The sequence below is a fragment of the Grampus griseus genome, assembly GCF_964374135.1.
Source record: "Grampus griseus genome assembly, chromosome: 16".
In the NCBI taxonomy this organism is placed as follows: domain Eukaryota; kingdom Metazoa; phylum Chordata; class Mammalia; order Artiodactyla; family Delphinidae; genus Grampus; species Grampus griseus.
Genome location: NC_139010.1, coordinates 31,312,281 through 31,329,744, shown reverse-complemented (window position 1 = coordinate 31,329,744; position 17,464 = coordinate 31,312,281). Strand labels below are relative to the sequence as shown.

The 17,464-nt window shown below is 52.2% G+C and overlaps 1 protein-coding gene across 1 annotated transcript in view; it reads left to right on the top strand.

Moving 5' to 3' along the window:
• DLG5 (discs large MAGUK scaffold protein 5) overlaps positions 1-17,464 on the top strand; it is a gene marked incomplete at its 5' end in the record, with an annotated part of 120,736 nt that overhangs the window by 46,058 nt on the left and 57,214 nt on the right. Inside the window, 3 exon segments of the mRNA XM_082673425.1 lie at positions 12,175-12,337; positions 14,147-14,290; positions 14,930-15,113. Of these exon segments, the coding sequence (XP_082529551.1) occupies positions 12,175-12,337; positions 14,147-14,290; positions 14,930-15,113 (491 nt within the window).

Here is a 17,464-nt window from a genome sequence, read left to right as displayed (position 1 = left end):
CGTTCACATTTCCTCTCATCAGCACGTCCTCTTAATGGAGGAGGGCAGAACGCTGTTCCTGGTGTTAGGAGGGAGGTGCATGACACAGAGGCACCTGTGTCACCATGTTTTCACTTTGTCAGGGCACAGCGCTTCTCAGCCCTTTGCCTCCGACCCCCAGGCCTCGTAGTACACAGTGACCACTATCCAAGAGACTGGCCCCTTTGGGGGCTGTTGTTTGTGAGCAGGACTGGCCCACTGGGAGTGTTGTCTGGGGCGCAGGAGTGGCCAGTCCATGCCGAATTCGGTGTGTCTCTGGATGTGGGTCCCAGGAGCCCATAGAGGGAGGCTGGCCCTGCTGTCACTTCACTGAAGACGTCCCAGAGGAAGGTTGTCATAGTCTCCCAGTCTTCCTGCGCCTCTGTGGCCCGTCTTGTGTCACATTCCCTCTATTTAATGCCCTAGTGTAGCTCTGTGTCCTGGTTTGACCTTGATGGATGGGTACACCTTCAGTGGTGTGGTGAGTCCTGGAGTTTTTGAGTTGGAAGGGCTCACAGAGGTCATCTGGTCCAATTCTTCCTGTTTCCTCCAGTAGACAGGTGGGGAAATGGACACTCAGAGAAGTTAAGTCTCGTGCCTGAGCTTCTAGAACCTGCCTGGGGCAGGCCTCTTATGTGTTAAGTTGACTCATACGGAACACCTCCAGAGGGCCAGAAGTGGGCATGCGATATAGCGGTGAATAGGCAGACCTGGTCCCTGTGCTCCTGGATCTTAGGGTCTCCTGGGGAGACAGTCAGATGAGTAGATACAGTAAGTGAGGTCAGAGTGGTGAGAGGGGTACCAGTAGGGGACACTGTATTTGTTTGCTAGGGCTGCCCTAGCAAAGTGCCGTAAACTGAGTGACTTACGCAGTAGAGGTTTATTCTCTCACAGCTCTGGAGGCCAGAGTCTAGAGTCTAAGATCATTGTGCCCTGAAGGCAGCCAGGAGCGGGTCTTTTCCAGGCCTCTTCTCCTGGTTGTGTGCCGGCAACCTCTGACGTTCCTCGGCTTGTAGGTGCATCACCCCAGTCTCTGCCTTCACTTTCACATGGTGTTCTCTCTGTGTGTGTCTCCAAATTCCCTTTTTTAAACAGGACACCATTCACATTGGTTTAGGGGCCCGCCCTACTCCAGTATGACCTCATCTTAACTTGATCATCTCTAAAGACCGAATTTCCAAATAAGGTCACATTCACATTTACTGGGGATTAGGACTTCATCGTCTGTTTTGTGGGGCACAATTCAGCCCCTCGCAGGTCCCCTCGTCCCGTCTAGGGTTCAGGGAGGACTCTGATGGGACCACAGTTCACTTTGTCCTGCCTGCTTGGGTTGGTGAAACACAGGGATTGAATGATGGGGCTGCTGGGATTTTGAACACGGGGCTGGCTTTCAGGAAGTGCATGAGCCGGGCAGGCAGTCAGGATGTGTGGAACGGTAATGTGGGGTTTTGTAAAACGGAGCTGGTTGAGCTCTGAGGGCACCTACCTGTATTGGCCTCACCCTTTTCCGGCTCCATATTCCGCTTGGGAGCGAGGTACAATGATCTGATATCTGACAAACTCATTCACATTGACCCTTCAAGGCTTAAAGTGTTACCTTTCCTAGGAGCATTTGCATTTTAAAAGGAGATTCTAGAGAAAGATAATTGTTTAAACCACAGCAAGTATTGTTAATGGTGGAATTGCAGGCCTGAGTAAGAAGGTATTTTTTTGTGCAGCTGGACCTTCGTATACTTTGGAAGAGCATCCTGTCAGTGACCCACCCTTTGGCCCTTGGGATGGAGGGGTCACCAGTGTCCCCGGATACTTGTTGGCAGGCAGGCTGCGAGCAGAGCTCTACTGTACTTCACTGTCTGGGCCCCTATCTTGGATGCTCAAAGACCTGGTTGCATCCCTTCAGGTCAAAACCTCTCCAGTTCACCGGTAGCCAAGTTTTCCTTCTCTTGCTTTTCTGTGTAGAGTTGACGTTGACCTTGGGGTGTGTAGCCCCATTTTTCTGCAGGCTGACTTGAATGTCCCTGTGGCTGTATTGGCCAGAAGGCCTTTGGCTGCAGCAGTAGGGAATACCTACTCATACTGCCTTAGATAGCAGAGGAATGTGTGATCTCACATGGTAACTGTGCTGAGGGTGGGCTGAGTACATCGGGTGTGGCTTTGTGGGCCTCTGTGTGGTGTCTTCCCTTGGGCTGATGGCAGGGGTCAGCCATCACATCTAGACCTGACAGTGTCCAGGGCTACAGTGTTCGTGGTGGGAGCCTCTAGCCACACGTGGCTATTTAAATTCCAGTGAATTAACGTGAAATAAAATTTAAATCACTAGTTTCAGTAGTTACACTAGCCACATTTCAAGTGTTCTGTAGCAGGGGTTCCCAACACCCAGGCCACGGACCAGTACCAGTCCGCGGCCTGTTAGGAAGCGGGCCACACAGCAGGAGGTGAGCAGTGGGCAAGTGAAGCTTCATCTGTATTTACAGCTACTCCCCATTGCTTGCATTACCGCCTGAGCTCCGTCTTCTGTCAGATCAGCGGTGGCATTAGATTCTCATAGGAGCGCGAACTCTACTGTGAACTGCGCATGTGCGGGATCCAGGTTGTGCGCTCCTTATGAGAATCTAATGCCTGATGATCTGAAATGGAGCTGAGGCGGTGATGCTAGTGCTGGGGAGCGGCTGCAAATACAGATTATCGTTAGCAGAGAGGTTTGACTGCACAGAGACCATAATAAATCAATTGCTTGCAGACTCATATCAAAACCCTAGGGCTTCCCTGGCGGCGCAGTGGTTGAGAGTCCGCCTGCCGATGCAGCGGACACGGGTTCATGCCCCAGTCCGGGAAGATCCCACATGCCGCGGAGCGGCTGGGCCCGTGAGCCACGGCCGCTGAGCCTGCGCGTCCGGAGCCTGTGCTCCGCAGCGGGAGAGGCCACAACGGTGAGAGGCCCGCGTATCGCAAAAAAAATAAATAAATAAAAATAAAAAAATAAAACCCTATCAGTGGGTCTTCCCTGGTGGCGCAGTGGTTTAGAATCCGCCTGCCAGTGCAGGGTACAGGGGTTCGAGCCCTGGTCCGGGAAGATCCCACGTGCCATGGAGCAACTAAGCCCGTGTGCCACAACTACCTAGTCTGTGCAACACAACTACTGAAGCCTGCGCACCTAGAACCCATGCTCCGCAACAAGAGAAGAAGCCTGCGCACCACAACGAAGAGTAGCCCCCGCTTGCCGCAACTAGAGAAAGCCCACGCACAGCAACAAACACCCAACACAGCCATAAATAAATAAAGAAAACAAAAAAACCTCTCAGTGAGTGGCAAGTGAAAACAGGTTCAGGGCTCCCACTAATTCTGCATTATGGTGAGTTGTATAATTACTTCATTATATATTACAGTGTAATAATAATAGAAATAAAGTGCACAATAAATGTAATGAGCTTGAATCATCCCCGAAACCATCTCCCGCCCCCTCCCGCCACCGGTCCGTGGAAAAATTGTCCTCCACTAAGCCGGTCCCTGGTGCCAAAAAGCTTGGGGACCACGGTTCTGTAGCACCTGTGGCTAGTGGCTACCATATTGGACAGATCAGATAAAAGAACATCTCCATCATCACAAATGGTCCAGAGGATGACGGAGGCTGTCTCCTCTCGTGTCTCCTGATGAGCAAAGAAGCCTTCTCCAGCAGGTCCTCAGCACAGTCCCCAGTCCCCTGTCACTTGTCTGTGCCCAAACCATGGCTCATGCAGTGCGGTCCCTGGACCAGCAGCACCCAGGTACTTGATAGAGATGTAGGTTTCCAGGCTCCAGAAGCTCTGAGGATGGGGCCCAGCATCCATTTTAACAGCCTTCCTGGTTGGAGGTGAGTTGACGTAACCTAGGCCCCGGCAAAAGCACTGGAATGTCTGTGGCTGGCTTGGACCAGCCCCTTGGAGTGGAATGAATGGAGGGTCGTCCATGGCCCACTGCAGCACCTCCTGGAGGAATCCCTCCTGGCTCAGCCTCACCTAATCACGGGCAGAACACTTCTTTTCCTGGCCATCTCAGGCACACCCCCCGACCGAGGGGCTGATGAGTCAGATGGAGACTGGCTGTTTCTGTTTGTTAGGTCTTTCTCCATGAACCTAAGGAAAGGCAAGGTCTTATAATAAAAACATCACCTCCACTTTCCCACTTATGTCTCCCTAACCAAGAACGTTTGGGCAAAGAACAGCAAGTTATATTTAGCATAAGAGAAAATTGGTAGGTGGAGCCTTGGGTATGGTATTTTCTCTGCAACAGCTGGTACCTGGTTGCCCCTCCCCTCTTCCCGGCTGGCATTAGGTCCTCAGGTGGTCTGCCCATTTCACCTCTTCAGCCTGACCCTCCTAACAACAGACCGACAGCCTTAAAGTTTGCTGTGTCTTTCCAGGCAATTTTCATCAGCCAAGCACGTGTGGCTTCTTTGAGGCTTGCCCCCACCCCGTGTGGCCTGTTATTTGAGTAACCTGCCTGTGGGTAGGCCCCATGGATCTGCCCAGGGGAGGCACACTCATTTCAGGCAATCGATGTTTTTTTCCTCCCCCGTTCATCCTGATCTAATTGCTCAGGTACCTTTTTTTTTTCTCAACTTGGATAACTGGGGAAGTTTTAAGAAGAGGAGACATTCTTGGGCAGCATTTATAAAATGAGCCTTAAATTTCATGCAGATTGAAGTAACAGGAGAGCTTTCTTATTAAGGAGAGAGATCTGGTTTTGTTAGCAGAAGGATCTGGAGGGCTTCCTTCCTATCCCAGCAAAGATTCCTTGAAGGTGCAGCTTCTAGTTGATAGAGGATGGTGGGGTGAATGAGCATGGAGGCAAGGCTGCACCCTGACCCCTTGCCGTCTGACCCTTCCTTCTCTGATCCTTTTGGATCCGGGGCCTGTTTTCTCTCAGTGCATCAGATGGACGGGAGCACCTTGTCCTCTTGGAGCCCGTGCTCGGCACTCGTAGGGATCACGGGGGGCCTGGCTCCAGGCCTTACAGGCTAACCAGGTGTCTTAGTCTGTCCAGGCTGCTATCACAGAACACCACAGACTTGGCAGTTCAGAAACAACACACATTTATTTCTCACAGTTCTGGAAGCTTGGAATTCCAAGATCAAGGCAGCGTCGGTGTCTTGGGGGGCCCGCTTCCTGGTTCATAGATGGTGCCTTCCCGTTGTAACCTCACATGGCAGGAGGGGGAAGAGCTCTCTAGGGTCCCTGTTAGAAGGCCACTGATCCCATTCACGTGGGCTCCACCTTCATGACCTGATCACCTCCCAGAGGCCCCACCTCCTAATTCCACACGGGGTTGGGGGGGTAGGACCTCAACATAGGAATTTGGTGGGGTATACCAACATTCAGACCAGAGCACCAGAGAGAGAAGCGACTGGCCGTTTTGCCTTGTGTAAAACAAGGAGACAGAGGGGAAGGAGCAGCTTTTTCTAATGAGGGGTGTCCAGGAAGCTTCAGGGAGGAGGTGGCCCTCAAGTGGGGTCTTCCAGGAATGGCGCTCTGGATGTAGGAGCAGCTTGGAAGCGACAGGCCATCGTCACCTGTCTTGGTTTGGGTTTCGGCAAACTGACCCTGAGTCAAGGATTCGAGAGCAAGTAGCTTATCTGGAAGGAGATCTGGGAGCTGGGCAAGGCTGCAGCTGCTGCGCTGGAGTCTAACCTCCTTCCAGTCCAAGTCCAGGAGGAGCCCCGCTGCAGTCCTGTGCTGACCAAGTAGGGCATCCCTTGGGCATCAGTGGGCGATGCTTTTAAATGTAGTGGGTATTGGACAGCCGAAAAAACAAGGGATTGATAAGCCACTCTGGCCAGACAGTGCGACTTTGGTCCAGACCAGAGGTTCTCAAACTTTATCAGGCATCAGACTCACCTGGAGGGGAGTGCTGGCTTCTCCCCCAGGGTTCCTGATTCGGTAGGTCTGAGTGGGGCGTGACCTGTGCATTTCCAGTGAAGCTAAGGTGCTTTTGGAAGCACTGGTTCAGGACGTGGGATTGTGTCTCCCCCCGATGGCTCTGGCTCTCCTGGGCTGGAGGCGAGGATGGCTTGGTTTTGCTTGCTGCGGCCTGTGATGACCATGTTCTGCTGTTTTGCTTCTCTCCTGACAGCCAGGGCCTGGAGGAGGCCAGGAAGTTTACCTGGGCATCCCTGCTCCACCCACCTGCCCACTTTGGGCCAGTGCCCATTTTCTCCTTGGCCTCTGGTACCACGGGCCCACAGGGCTCTGAAGCAGAGCTGTGACCTCTCTAGCTGTAAATAAGACTTGGTGGGGGAGTGGCCTTCAGGGTCAGCTGGAGTGTGGTGTGACAAGGGGGCTAAGGACAAAGGGCCTTACAGCCAAGAAGACTGCCAAGCTGCCGGGCTCTGGCTGAGCCTCAGTGGTCTACAGGAAGGCTGCACTTGCATCGGCCAGGGTGTCCGGGAGGAGGAGCCAGGACTCGTGATGGCGAAGGGGCTCTGCTCCCCTTGGCTGCAGTTTTCCTCTTACACCAAGGCCCAGAGGAGTGAGAGCTCTTTGTCCAAACTCCAGGGCCTGTGCCGGCTCTCCTGGCATCTTCCAGCACTCATTTTGGGGCCATTTTAGTCCAGTCCAAATCCCTTAACCCTGGAATCCCATCCTGAACATAAAAATGAAAAAAAAGAAAATCTTGCTTTTCTTAAGTTTTTCTTTTTATTAACTAATTTATTTATTTATTTATTTATTTATGGCTGTGCTGCATGGCTTGTGGGATTTCAGTTCCTCAACCAGGGATTGAACCCAGGCCACAGCAGTGAAAGTGCTGAATCCTAACCACTGGACCACCAGGGAACTCCCCTGCCTTCTTTTCAAGTGGGTTCCAGATTTGGGAAGGGGAAGGAGTGAAGTGGGGGAGAGTGGAACTCCCCTGCCTTCTTTTCAAGTGGGTTCCAGATTTGGGAAGGGGAAGGAGTGAAGTGGGGGGAGAGTGGACAGTTTTGCATTTGAGTCCCAAAGAACAACTGCACAAAGATAGAATCTGAGGCTTCTGTGGACAACTCACTTGACGTTAGTTTTGATTTTGCTTGTTCTTGAAAAGGTTTACTATAAACACAGTGACTGGTCGGGGGTGACAAGCCACACCTCTTCGTTGGTCACACCTGTCCTGGGATGGTCACTTCAGTTTAGGGCACCACAGTGTTGTTGTTTTTTATTTTTTTTAACTTCAGAATTTTTTAAAAGTCATGTTCTGTGAGGTACGAATTACGTACAGTAACATTTATCCTTTTTGGTGTATAGTTCGATGAGTTTTGATGAGCACATTGGTTATTTAACCACTTCCACAATTAAGGTATAGAGCAAATCCTCCACCCTGAAGAATTCCCGTCTGTGACTTTGTAGTCAGCCTTTCTTCCCTCCACCCACAGGCCCTGGCAACCACGGATCTGTCTTCTGGCTCTGTAGTTTTGCCTTTTCCCAAATGTCGTGTAAATGGAAACATATGGCATGTGGCCTTTTGAGTCTGGTTTCTTGCACTCAGCATAGTGCATTCGCGAGTCCCTGTTCCCCTTGCCCTCGTGTGTACCAGTAGTTTGTATGATAGTGCCTTTTTGTTGCTGAGAAGTATTCCGTTGTATGAATATAACACTGTCGTTTATCCATTCAACAGCTGCTATAAACAGTTGTGTGCTAGCTTTTGTGTGAACGTAAATTTTCATTTCTTTTGTGTAAATATCCAGGAGTGGGATTACTGGGTAGTATGGTAAGTGCATGTTTAACTTTATAAAAGACTGTCAGTGTTTTCTGCAGTGGCTGTATGATTTCATATTCCCACCAGTAGTGTTTGAGAATTCCAGTTTCTCTGCATCCTTGCCAGCATTTGGTGTTGTCACTTTTTTTTTTACTTTAGGTCTTCTGGTAGTGATAAAGGGACTTGGCAGTTGTCTTCAAATACTTGCATGTCTGTTGTTTAGAAGAAGAATTACAGGTGTACCTTGTGGCCTTTGTTTTTTTTTTGTTGTTTTTTTTTTGTTTTTTTTTTTTGGGCTGCGTCGGGTCTTCGTTGCTGCGCTTGGGCTTTCTCTAGTTGTAGTGAGCGGGGGCTACTCTTCGTTGCAGTGTGTGGGCTTCTCATTGCGGTGGCTTCTCATTGTGGATCACGGGCTCTAGGCACGTGGGCTTCACTAGTTGCAGCACGTGGGCTCAGTAGTTGTGGCTCGCAGGCTCAGTAGTTGTGGTGCACGGGCTTAGTTGCTCTGCGGCCTGTGGGATGTTCTGGGATCAGGGATTGAACCTGTGTCCCCTGCTTCGGCAGGCGGATTCTCAACCACTGCACCACCAGGGAAGTCCCTACCTCATGGTCTTGGGTGGGTAGATAGATCTAGGGTCAGTGGGAGAAATACAGATTTTAACTCAGTACGTAGAATAATTACCTGGGGAGAGATGAGGTGGGCTCTGCTGTGAAGTAGTGAGCTCCCTCCCTGTGCAGGAGTTCAGACCATCTTGGTAGCTGTTTAGGGGATTCTGGCAACCATTTTCTTGGAGGGACTGCATCATCTTCAAAATGTTTTTCAACCCTGAGATGCAAGGGAAACTTTATTTTTAATTGAATGGGTATGGAAAGGGTTTTCTGCAACACTTGCTGTTATTTTGGAACTTCCTGGCTTAGCACATCTTGGGATTTTTCTTGAGGCCCCCTGTGGCCCTCCTCTGCCCTCTGCCCTCTGCCCTCCTTATTGTGAAAGGACAGGGGTATCCAGGCAGCAGTTTCCCTAAGTCAACCTGCTATTTCATGGATTCACAGGCCTGGACGGCCTCACTTTTTGTGAGTTTCGTGTATGCTCAAGCCTTTGGGGCAGGGGAAGGGAAACAGGAGGCCACTCCCGTCGGGAGGCCGTGCAGGGTAGTGGACGAGGCCCTGGGTCTGGAGGTGAAGCGGGATTTGCGTGGGTATCCTCCGGTTTCCCAGCTGTGCAGTTTTGCTAGACGTCAGTTTCTCACTCGGTGATCACAGCACGTATCTGGGAGGGTACTGTGGGTATTGATGAAGTGAGAACCCAGGTGCGTTTAGCACAGAACCCAGCGCGTAGGCTGTGCTCAGCAAATGACAGCGCTCACGTCCCTGTGTGTGTGATCGGCTGCCCCCAGGTCCTACCAGCTGCAGAGCCAGTGGCCTCATCCTGCTGGAGACAGACAGGGGGCGGTGGCTGTATGTGGTGACAGGTCTGATGACCCCTACTTCTGTCCTGCTGCTGCTTCTCTCTCCAGCCTCCGCAAAAGCCAAGGGCTACATCTTTCTGTTGCTTCATTTTTAAAATGGGGTGGAAATTCTTTATCTGCCTGGAGGCAGATTGCTGGGCCTGGTGGTGCTTTTCAGTTCTGAAATTGAGATCCGATGTTTCTCTGATACTTATTGAACTTGACCGCAGGTCAAGTCGTTCTCAAAGCATGGTCTGGTGTCCCTGAGGTCCTTTCATGGAGCCAGTGAGGTCAGAACTGTTTTCATAATGATCCTGAGGTGACACTTGCTTTTTGCACTCTCGTCCTCACACAGACTCAGCTGTAGAGTGGAGTTTCCTACAGGTTCCATCCACGGTGTGTGATGTTGCTCGGATGTGAGACTCTGGCTGTCTTTATTAAGCCCGATGTCAAACAGCATTACGCAGATGCAAAGCCATGCCATTCTTCTCGCTGTGTTTTCTGTTTTGCGGTAGAGAGTGTAGTTAATTTTTCATGAAAAGCCTTAATGTGAATATGTAACGGGTTTGGTTGTTTTAAAATCAGTAAATATTTTAAAATACCTTTTTAGTTTTAATTTCTCATCTGGTAGATATTGTTAGATATAACCCCTATAAGCAAAAGCTCTTTGGAGTCCTCAGTCCTTTTTAAGAGTGTAAAGAGGCCCTAAAATCAAACCATTTGAGAACTTTTAGGTTGAGGCCTCGGGCACGTGGGGTCAGGCAGAAGGCACTCCATACGCCATGGTGTCATTTACTGGCTTGGTGACCTGGACCCATTATTTAAGCTTGATAAGGTTTTGTTTGCTGATCTGTAAAATGGGGATAGCAGCAGTATCTTCCTTAAGGGGATGGAATGGGATAATGTATGAAAAGCATCTCGTAAACCGCCAGGCATGGAGTGAGTGCTACTCATGGTTGTCTTTGGGAGGCCGTAAGGCACAGCAGCAGAGAGCACGTGCTCCGAATCCGGGTGCCTGGGCTCTCGTCCAGGGCGCCACTTGCTGTCTGTGGAAGTTTAAGTTGATTCCTTAAGCTTGCTGCGCCTCAGTTTTCTCACCTGTAAAATGGAGATGATAATATTCTTACCACCTGTGGGATCGTTGGGAAGGTTAAATTAATGCCTGGGGCATCTGTGTTGTGTGCTGTTGTGTGGTTGGTTGCGACGTTTACATTGAAATCCTTCTTTTCCGGGTGCTTGTTGGGTCTGTTCATGCCACTGTCTTGGGTTTGTCAGTCCTCCACAGATCGTGTCCCCCCCACCGGGCCCCCCAGGGGCTGGTTAGATGCCGAGTTTTAGTTGTAGGCCTCTCCAGAAGGGGGTGTCAGGCACGTGTCCAGAGGAGGCCCCACATGTCAGACAGCCAGGTAAGTGAGTGCAAATCAGATGGCCGTCGTCGAACTAGAGCTCATAGAAGTGCCTTCATTTGCCAAAGAGGAAGACGTTACACAGCCGCACAGAGCTGTAACCAGCCTGTTTTCCAGAACTCCTGGGGGCAGGGATAAGGATCCAGGGTCTTTGGGGAAGGGCGAGGGAAGGCTTCTCAGGCTGTGGACTAGAACCCATGGACGGAGGGAGATGCTCAGGGGAAATGGTGATCCTGGGCCTCACCTTAAAGAACATTTTGGCCGCAGAGGTAAGAATCCTGGCTGTTACGGAGGTGCTGGCTTTAAAATAACATGTGTTTCGAGGGGTACTGGATTCAGTGGTTGGCATACCGACATTGGATAACACTGAGCTGGGAGCTCGAGTCTCCTGCCTCAGACCATGGTCTAGCTTGTCACCCACAGTGTCGAATTCTCCATCCTCCCTGCCACTCCTGGAAGATGCAAGGCCACACCTGAGTGCCTGTCTTGGGGGACACTCGGTTTGCACAAGAAAATCAGCCAACAGCGGTCTGCTGGGGGGCAGCGGTCAGGATGACACAGAGTCAGAAGACATTCGTCTTGCCTTTTACACGTTACAGGGCTACTGGGGAGACAGATACTGTGTCCCTGGGGTGAGTCCGCCTCTGGATCACATCCATAAACTGGGATGACTTCTGTGGGTTACTCGGACCCCACTGAGGATCTCTGAGGCTTAGAGGGCTCAGGGGAGCACATGGACGGAGTTAACTATAAAAGCACCATGGATCTGTCTCTTTTTCTGGGACATTTGAGTGAGGTGCATACTTCCTAGAAGCAGATTGGGATCTCGTCAGAGGTGCTGGTGGTGGCCACTGTTCCTTGGTAATAGCATAAGGCATGCGATTCCCTTCAGGACATGTCTAGTCCTAGGGACAAGTGACGAGGGCCTGGTGTGGGCTGGGCAGTCAGAGGTCCTGGGACTTACCTGCACCCCGTCCCACTTACCTTGGCCATGGGCGGCTCTCCCTGTAGCTCCTCCAAGCTGCACACCTGGGCTGGTTGAGCAGGTGCTTTAGGCAGTCGGGCGGCGTGGAGGAGGGAACTGTGTCCAGCCCTGATCAGGGGAAGGCAGGACACGGCCCTTGGGCCCGGCTTTGGAGCTGGCTCCCTCTGTCCTCTGCCAGCTTCTCTGGGAAGCTGTAACTGTGTCTTCCTCTTCGGGCCGTGCCTTCCACCTTGCTCAGGCTGGCCTCTCTGTGCCCAGGGGTGGGTGACAGCTGGTGTTAGCAGAGCAGGCAAGGATGCAAAGATCAGGGCCAAAAACAGTTCCATCCTGGAGGTGCCAAAGCTAGGTTGGAGGGAGAGAGGGGGACCTCGCTCAGGGTCCTCAGCCAGGGCCCAGGTAGTGGATGCTGGAGCCAGACCGCCTGGGCTCTGGTCCCAGCTGTGCCTCTTACACTCTGACTTGGCGGTGTCCTCTGGGAAAGGGGGATGTAACAGGACCCACCGGTAGGGTGGTCGTGAGGAGCGAATGCAAGCTGAGAGCCCAGAACAGCGCCCGGCTGCTGGTGGGAGCCGTGTGAACACGAGTTCTCTTTGTCACCGTCCTCCTGCAGGCACCACTGGGAAGGCGCCGTCCCCACCGCCGCTGCTCACTGACCGGCAAGTGAATGAGAAGGTGGAGAACCTCTCCATTCAGCTGCGGCTGATGACCCGGGAGAGGAATGAGCTGCGGAAGCGCCTGGCCTTCGCCACCCACGGGACCACCTTCGACAAGAGGTGGCGACCGTGCCCCTCCCCCGCCGGCCCGATGGACAGGGTCACCACCCTGATGCCATGGCACCCCCTGCCCCGAGGCGTACCCTTAGCTCCTGAGAGCCCTGCTGCCTGCCCGAGTGTCCTTCCCGCCACCCGCCCGTGTAGGCCTGGATGCGGGGAGCGGGGCGGAGGCTTGTTATGCTTCCTCCAGTTCAAAATCGGAGTCTGTGGCCTGAATCACACAACTTGGGGATTGAGAAGTGTGCGTGGGTGTGTCCATCCTACACTTGGCTCCTGGCACTGGTGTGCTCTTGCTTGCATGTGTGTGCACGCGTGTGTGTGTGGACCGGCCTCACCGCCTTTCTACTGGCCTTGCCGATGGTCATTTGGTGGGTGGTCTGGGCAGCAGCTGGAGGCTCCTGGTCCCACTTGGGTGCCTCCTCGCTGGTTGGTTGGATGGCCCTGACCTTGTCACCAGCCCTTTCCTAGGCCTCTCTGCCTTCCAGCCCTGGAGACAATATGCTTCTCTCTCTGTCCCCTGTTTGCTGCTGTGTGCAGCCCCTGCCCTAATAGAGATAGTCAGTCACCCTGTTGCTGAGCCTTTGACTGGTCTGTCCGTGGGCAAGGGCACTGCTGTCTCCTGGATACCCCGGCCCACTTCATTGCTGAGTGGATCTTTATGTGGTTTGTAAACACGTTAGTTGTTTCCTGCCACGTGTTTGTTTTAGAAAGGGTTGGTCCCACCTGGCTTTTTTGTTATTTTGAAGAAAACCTTTGACCACTTCTTTTGTTGGGATTGAGAGGTAGACGCCAGGGAAGGGTTGGGGCGGTGCTGGCAGGGGTTCCCAGGGGAGCAGCAGCAGGGCTGGTTTAAGCTTTCCTTCAGGAGCATGGGGGGTGTGCGCCTCATCCTGGGGAGGATTTTTCTGGGGTGATGTCGGGGCTCAAAGCCTGCTCCTAGAGGTTGCTTTTATGAGGATGTGTCTCTCAGACAGACAGCCTGAGGGCAGGGCAAGTGAAGACAATGTGCCGTCCACATCTGCTTTCATGCCACCGAGGCAGAGTAGTGGCTGCACAGAGATTGGCCCTTTACAGGGAAAGGTTTCTGATGCCTGCTCTAGGGCAGGGGTTCCCAGGCTTGAGCTCGCACCAGGGTCACCTGCAGGGCTTGTTAGAGCACAGATGGCTGGCCATTCCTCCCTCCCTCCTGCGTGTCCGATTTCGGAGGTTGGGGGCTGGCCTGAAAATTTGCATTTCTAACAAGTTCCCAGGTGACTACGGTGCTGCAGGTCTGGGGACTCCTGGTCCTGGCCACTTTTCTCAATCTTGGCTGCATGTTGGAATCCCTTGGGGAGCTGAAAAATCCCCATGTCTGAGTCCTACCCTGAGGGATGCTGACGTAATTGGTCTGGGCCTTGTCTATTCGTTATGTACCCAAGATTGAGACTCACCGCTCTCAGGAGAGGAGGAGCTTCATCCCAGGGACTGCTGGGCCCCCTGTGCGTGCAGGCCTGGCGTGTGGCCTCCGGGGGGCTCCCAGAGCACAGGAGCACCTTCCCAGCTCTCCCGGCCCACGCAGGGAGTTCAGCAATCAAGGCCCCCCGTCCTGGGGATTCGGATTCTGTTGGTCTGGCTGCGGCCAGGACACCCGGGCTTAGCAGGCACTTGTTGGGGGGCGGAGGGGGGCGTTGGTGTTGGTGGTATGCAGGAGACCAGTGTTCGGGAACTGCTGGGCTGGAGTGACCTAGGACGTGGCTTCCCAGGGAAAGACATTCTTGTCATTGTGATCCCGGGGCCAGTGTTCACTGGGCTGTTTGCCGTCTGGGCCAGGCCCTACCACAGGCTGAATCCGGACTACGAGAGGCTGAAGATCCAGTGTGTGCGGGCCATGTCAGACCTGCAGAGCCTGCAGAACCAGCACACCAACGCCCTGAAGAGGTGCGAGGAGGTGGCCAAGGAGACCGACTTCTACCAGTGAGTGGGGCCTGCCTGGCCAGGGTTCCCAGCGTGCAAGGAACTGCTGCCTCTTGCCAGTCTTCAGTTGTGGACCTGGAGCCTGGGGTTCTGGTCCCATCCTGCCTCTGCCACATAGCAAGCGGTGGGCCTTAAGCACGTGCGTTTGTGGCTTTGGGCCTCAGTTTTCCATACCATCCATTGCCAGCTTCAGAAGCACGGTTGGTAGGAAAGTGGTCGAATGTGTGAGACAGTAGGCCAGGCAGATCACTGTGGACCTCTGGGTCCCTGCTGGGGCTCTACTGCCACAGGAGAGGCAGATGGGGCATGTTCCCCTTTGGTCTCCTGGTGCCCCTCTGAGGGCATTTGCCTGCCCACCTGCTGACATTTGCCAGGCCTCAGCACTTGGAGGTGCCAGGTCCATGCCAGGTAGGGGCTTATCTCCTTTCCTTGGCCTTCACATGTGTGCCATTGTGGTGTCAGGCTCTTAAAAAAATAGTTTGGGTCTTTCTGGCTTGTGGCTGACAGCAGGCTTTGGCCTGCCTCTGCACGCTGCTGACCTGTCTGGTGTGTTGGGGGTACTAGGACCTGGAGGGGGTGCTGGTGCCTCGTGTGGGAGTTGGAGGCTGGCTGGGCTCACTGTGCCGTGTGGGATTTCAGCACGCTCCACAGCCGGCTCCTGAGCGACCAGACCCAGCTGAAGGATGATGTGGACATGCTGAGGCGGGAGAACGGACAGCTGCTACGGGAACGTAACCTGCTCCAGCAGTCGTGGGAGGACATGAAGCGGCTCCACGAGGAGGACCAGAAGGAGATCGGTGACCTCCGGGCCCAGCAGCAGCAGGTAGAACCGCGCTGGGCGGTGGGGGGCGGACCAGACCCAGGTCAGGCATTCACCCACTCACCATCCATTTACCAACCCCCCGCCCCCCCCAACACACACCTACCATCTCATCTACCCACCCACCCACCCACCTACCCACTCACCTACCTACCTACCTACCGTCTACCTGCCTACCACCCGCCATCCATCCATGCATCTCTCCCCTTATCCACCTACTCATCTGCCACCCATCCATTCCCCCACCCACTGTCCGTCTACCTGCTGACCTACGCACACCCATATTATCCACCCACCCGTGTGTCCATGTGATTACTTAGCAAGTATTTTTGGTGTCAGCCTCCTGTGAGGCATCGGGCCATCTGTGAGCAAACACTCAACCCTTGTTTTCCTGGACTCTGCAATCCAAGGGGGGATACAGATGTTAATCAAATAACCACACACATTTTGTATTGTTATGAATATCACAAGGGCTACCAAGGAGGAGGTTCTATGTGGTATGTGTGCTGTGTCACAGGAATTCGACTTAGTCTGGGAGCTTTGGGCATCTGTAGCTTCTTTCCTTTGTATGGATTGTGTGAGATTACAGATGGAAAGAAACTTGCAAATATTAAAATTCTGTGCAAATACAAGATGGTAACAGTTACCATCGTTATTTTGGGGTGAGAGTACGTCCTGCTGCCCTTGCTCCTCTCTGCGTTCGAAGTTAGTTTCTTCACTTTGCTCAGCTCCTGTTTCACATTGACAGTAGTGCATAAGGAGCAGGCCATTCAGAACACCGCTTCCTGTGAATGATGTAGGCCAGTGCCTCTTCTCTCGTAGCTTATGGTCTGGAACTGCCTGGGCTGCCCAGGGACGTGGCAGGGACTGATGATGCTCTGTGTCCACAGATGGTTGGACGTTTGGGGTTGGAAGACAGTCCCAGGCAGAGGCAGAGTGTCCGGCTAGCATTGCAGCATGGGTCCGATTAAGCAGAGCCCCTTCCCCATCAGAAACATTTATGGTTCCCCAGTTAAAGCAGGACCGTTGGGGCTTGATTGACACAAAGCCAGTATATAACAATCTGAACTCATCTGGTAATTTAGGATGACGTTGCCTTTGTTGCTTTTGTTTTCATTTACAGTTAAAATTTTTTAAATTGTGAGATTATTGCAAACTTACAGAAGAGTTGCAAATACAGTACAAAGAATTTTTCTCCTGTATCACTCAAGAATAAGTTGCCAACCTGGTGCCTCGTCACCCCTGAACATGTAAATGTGTACTTCTTGCAAACAGGGATATTCTCCTGTATAACAGTGACAGTGACACATCAGGAATTAAGGTTGACATGTACTACTGTCTAATCGTCAGACCCGGGTCGGGTTTTGTCAGTTGTCTCAATAATGTCTTTAATAGGAAAAGGATCCCATTCAGAATAACGCACTGCATTTAGTTGTCCAGTCTCTTTGGTCTCCTTCAGTCTGGAACAGTTCCTCAGGCTGTGATCTGCATGACCTTGACGTTTTGGAAGATTACAGGCTAGTTATTTTCTAGGTTGTCCCTCAACCTGGATTTGTTGGATCCCCATGGTTGGGTGAGTTTTTGCATCTTAGGCAGGAATGTCACAGAAGTGATGCTGCCTTTTTCTCATTGCATCCCGTTGATTGAGACTTGGCTGGATACGACTTATTACTAATGATGTTCACTTTGATCATTTGACTAAGGTGGTGTCTCTAGGCTTCTTCTCCAGTGTAGTGATACTTGTTTTCCCTGTATACACCCCCACACATACACACACACTCATGGTTTCCTGTTTCACTCAGTGGGTTGTATACCACTGTGGCCACAGGGAGCCCCTTCAAGCTTGCTTGTCTGTCTTTTTGACATGTCCCCTCATTCTTTGAGCACTTTCTTGATTTCTGGCACAAGAAGATGTTCCAGGTTCATTTGCTAACTTCCCTGCCCTAGTCCTGGAAATCAAACATTTCTCCTAGGAGTCCTCATTCCTTTTAGTGGAAAATGGTATTTAGAAGCATGATCTGAGTGCTGGGTGTAGTTGATGTGCTCATTGCTCCTGGGTGTAATCGCTCCAGGCCCTCTCAGTGGACAGAATAAGGAATATCTGAGTACACCGCCCCCCCCCAGCCCCCCCCCACCACACACACTCACTCATACCTGTTTCCATGTGTCTCTCTCCCTCTTCCTAGTATATTTATACCTTCAATATGTAATATGTATATTGGAAACCATGAGTTCACACTGACATTTCCGGTTCCAGTCCAGTACTACAATATAACAGGGTTCGTTCTTGTTTTCTTCCTTTCCATTTTTGTAACTGCATTTCCTGGTAGTGAGAAACCCGGTTCTGATTATTC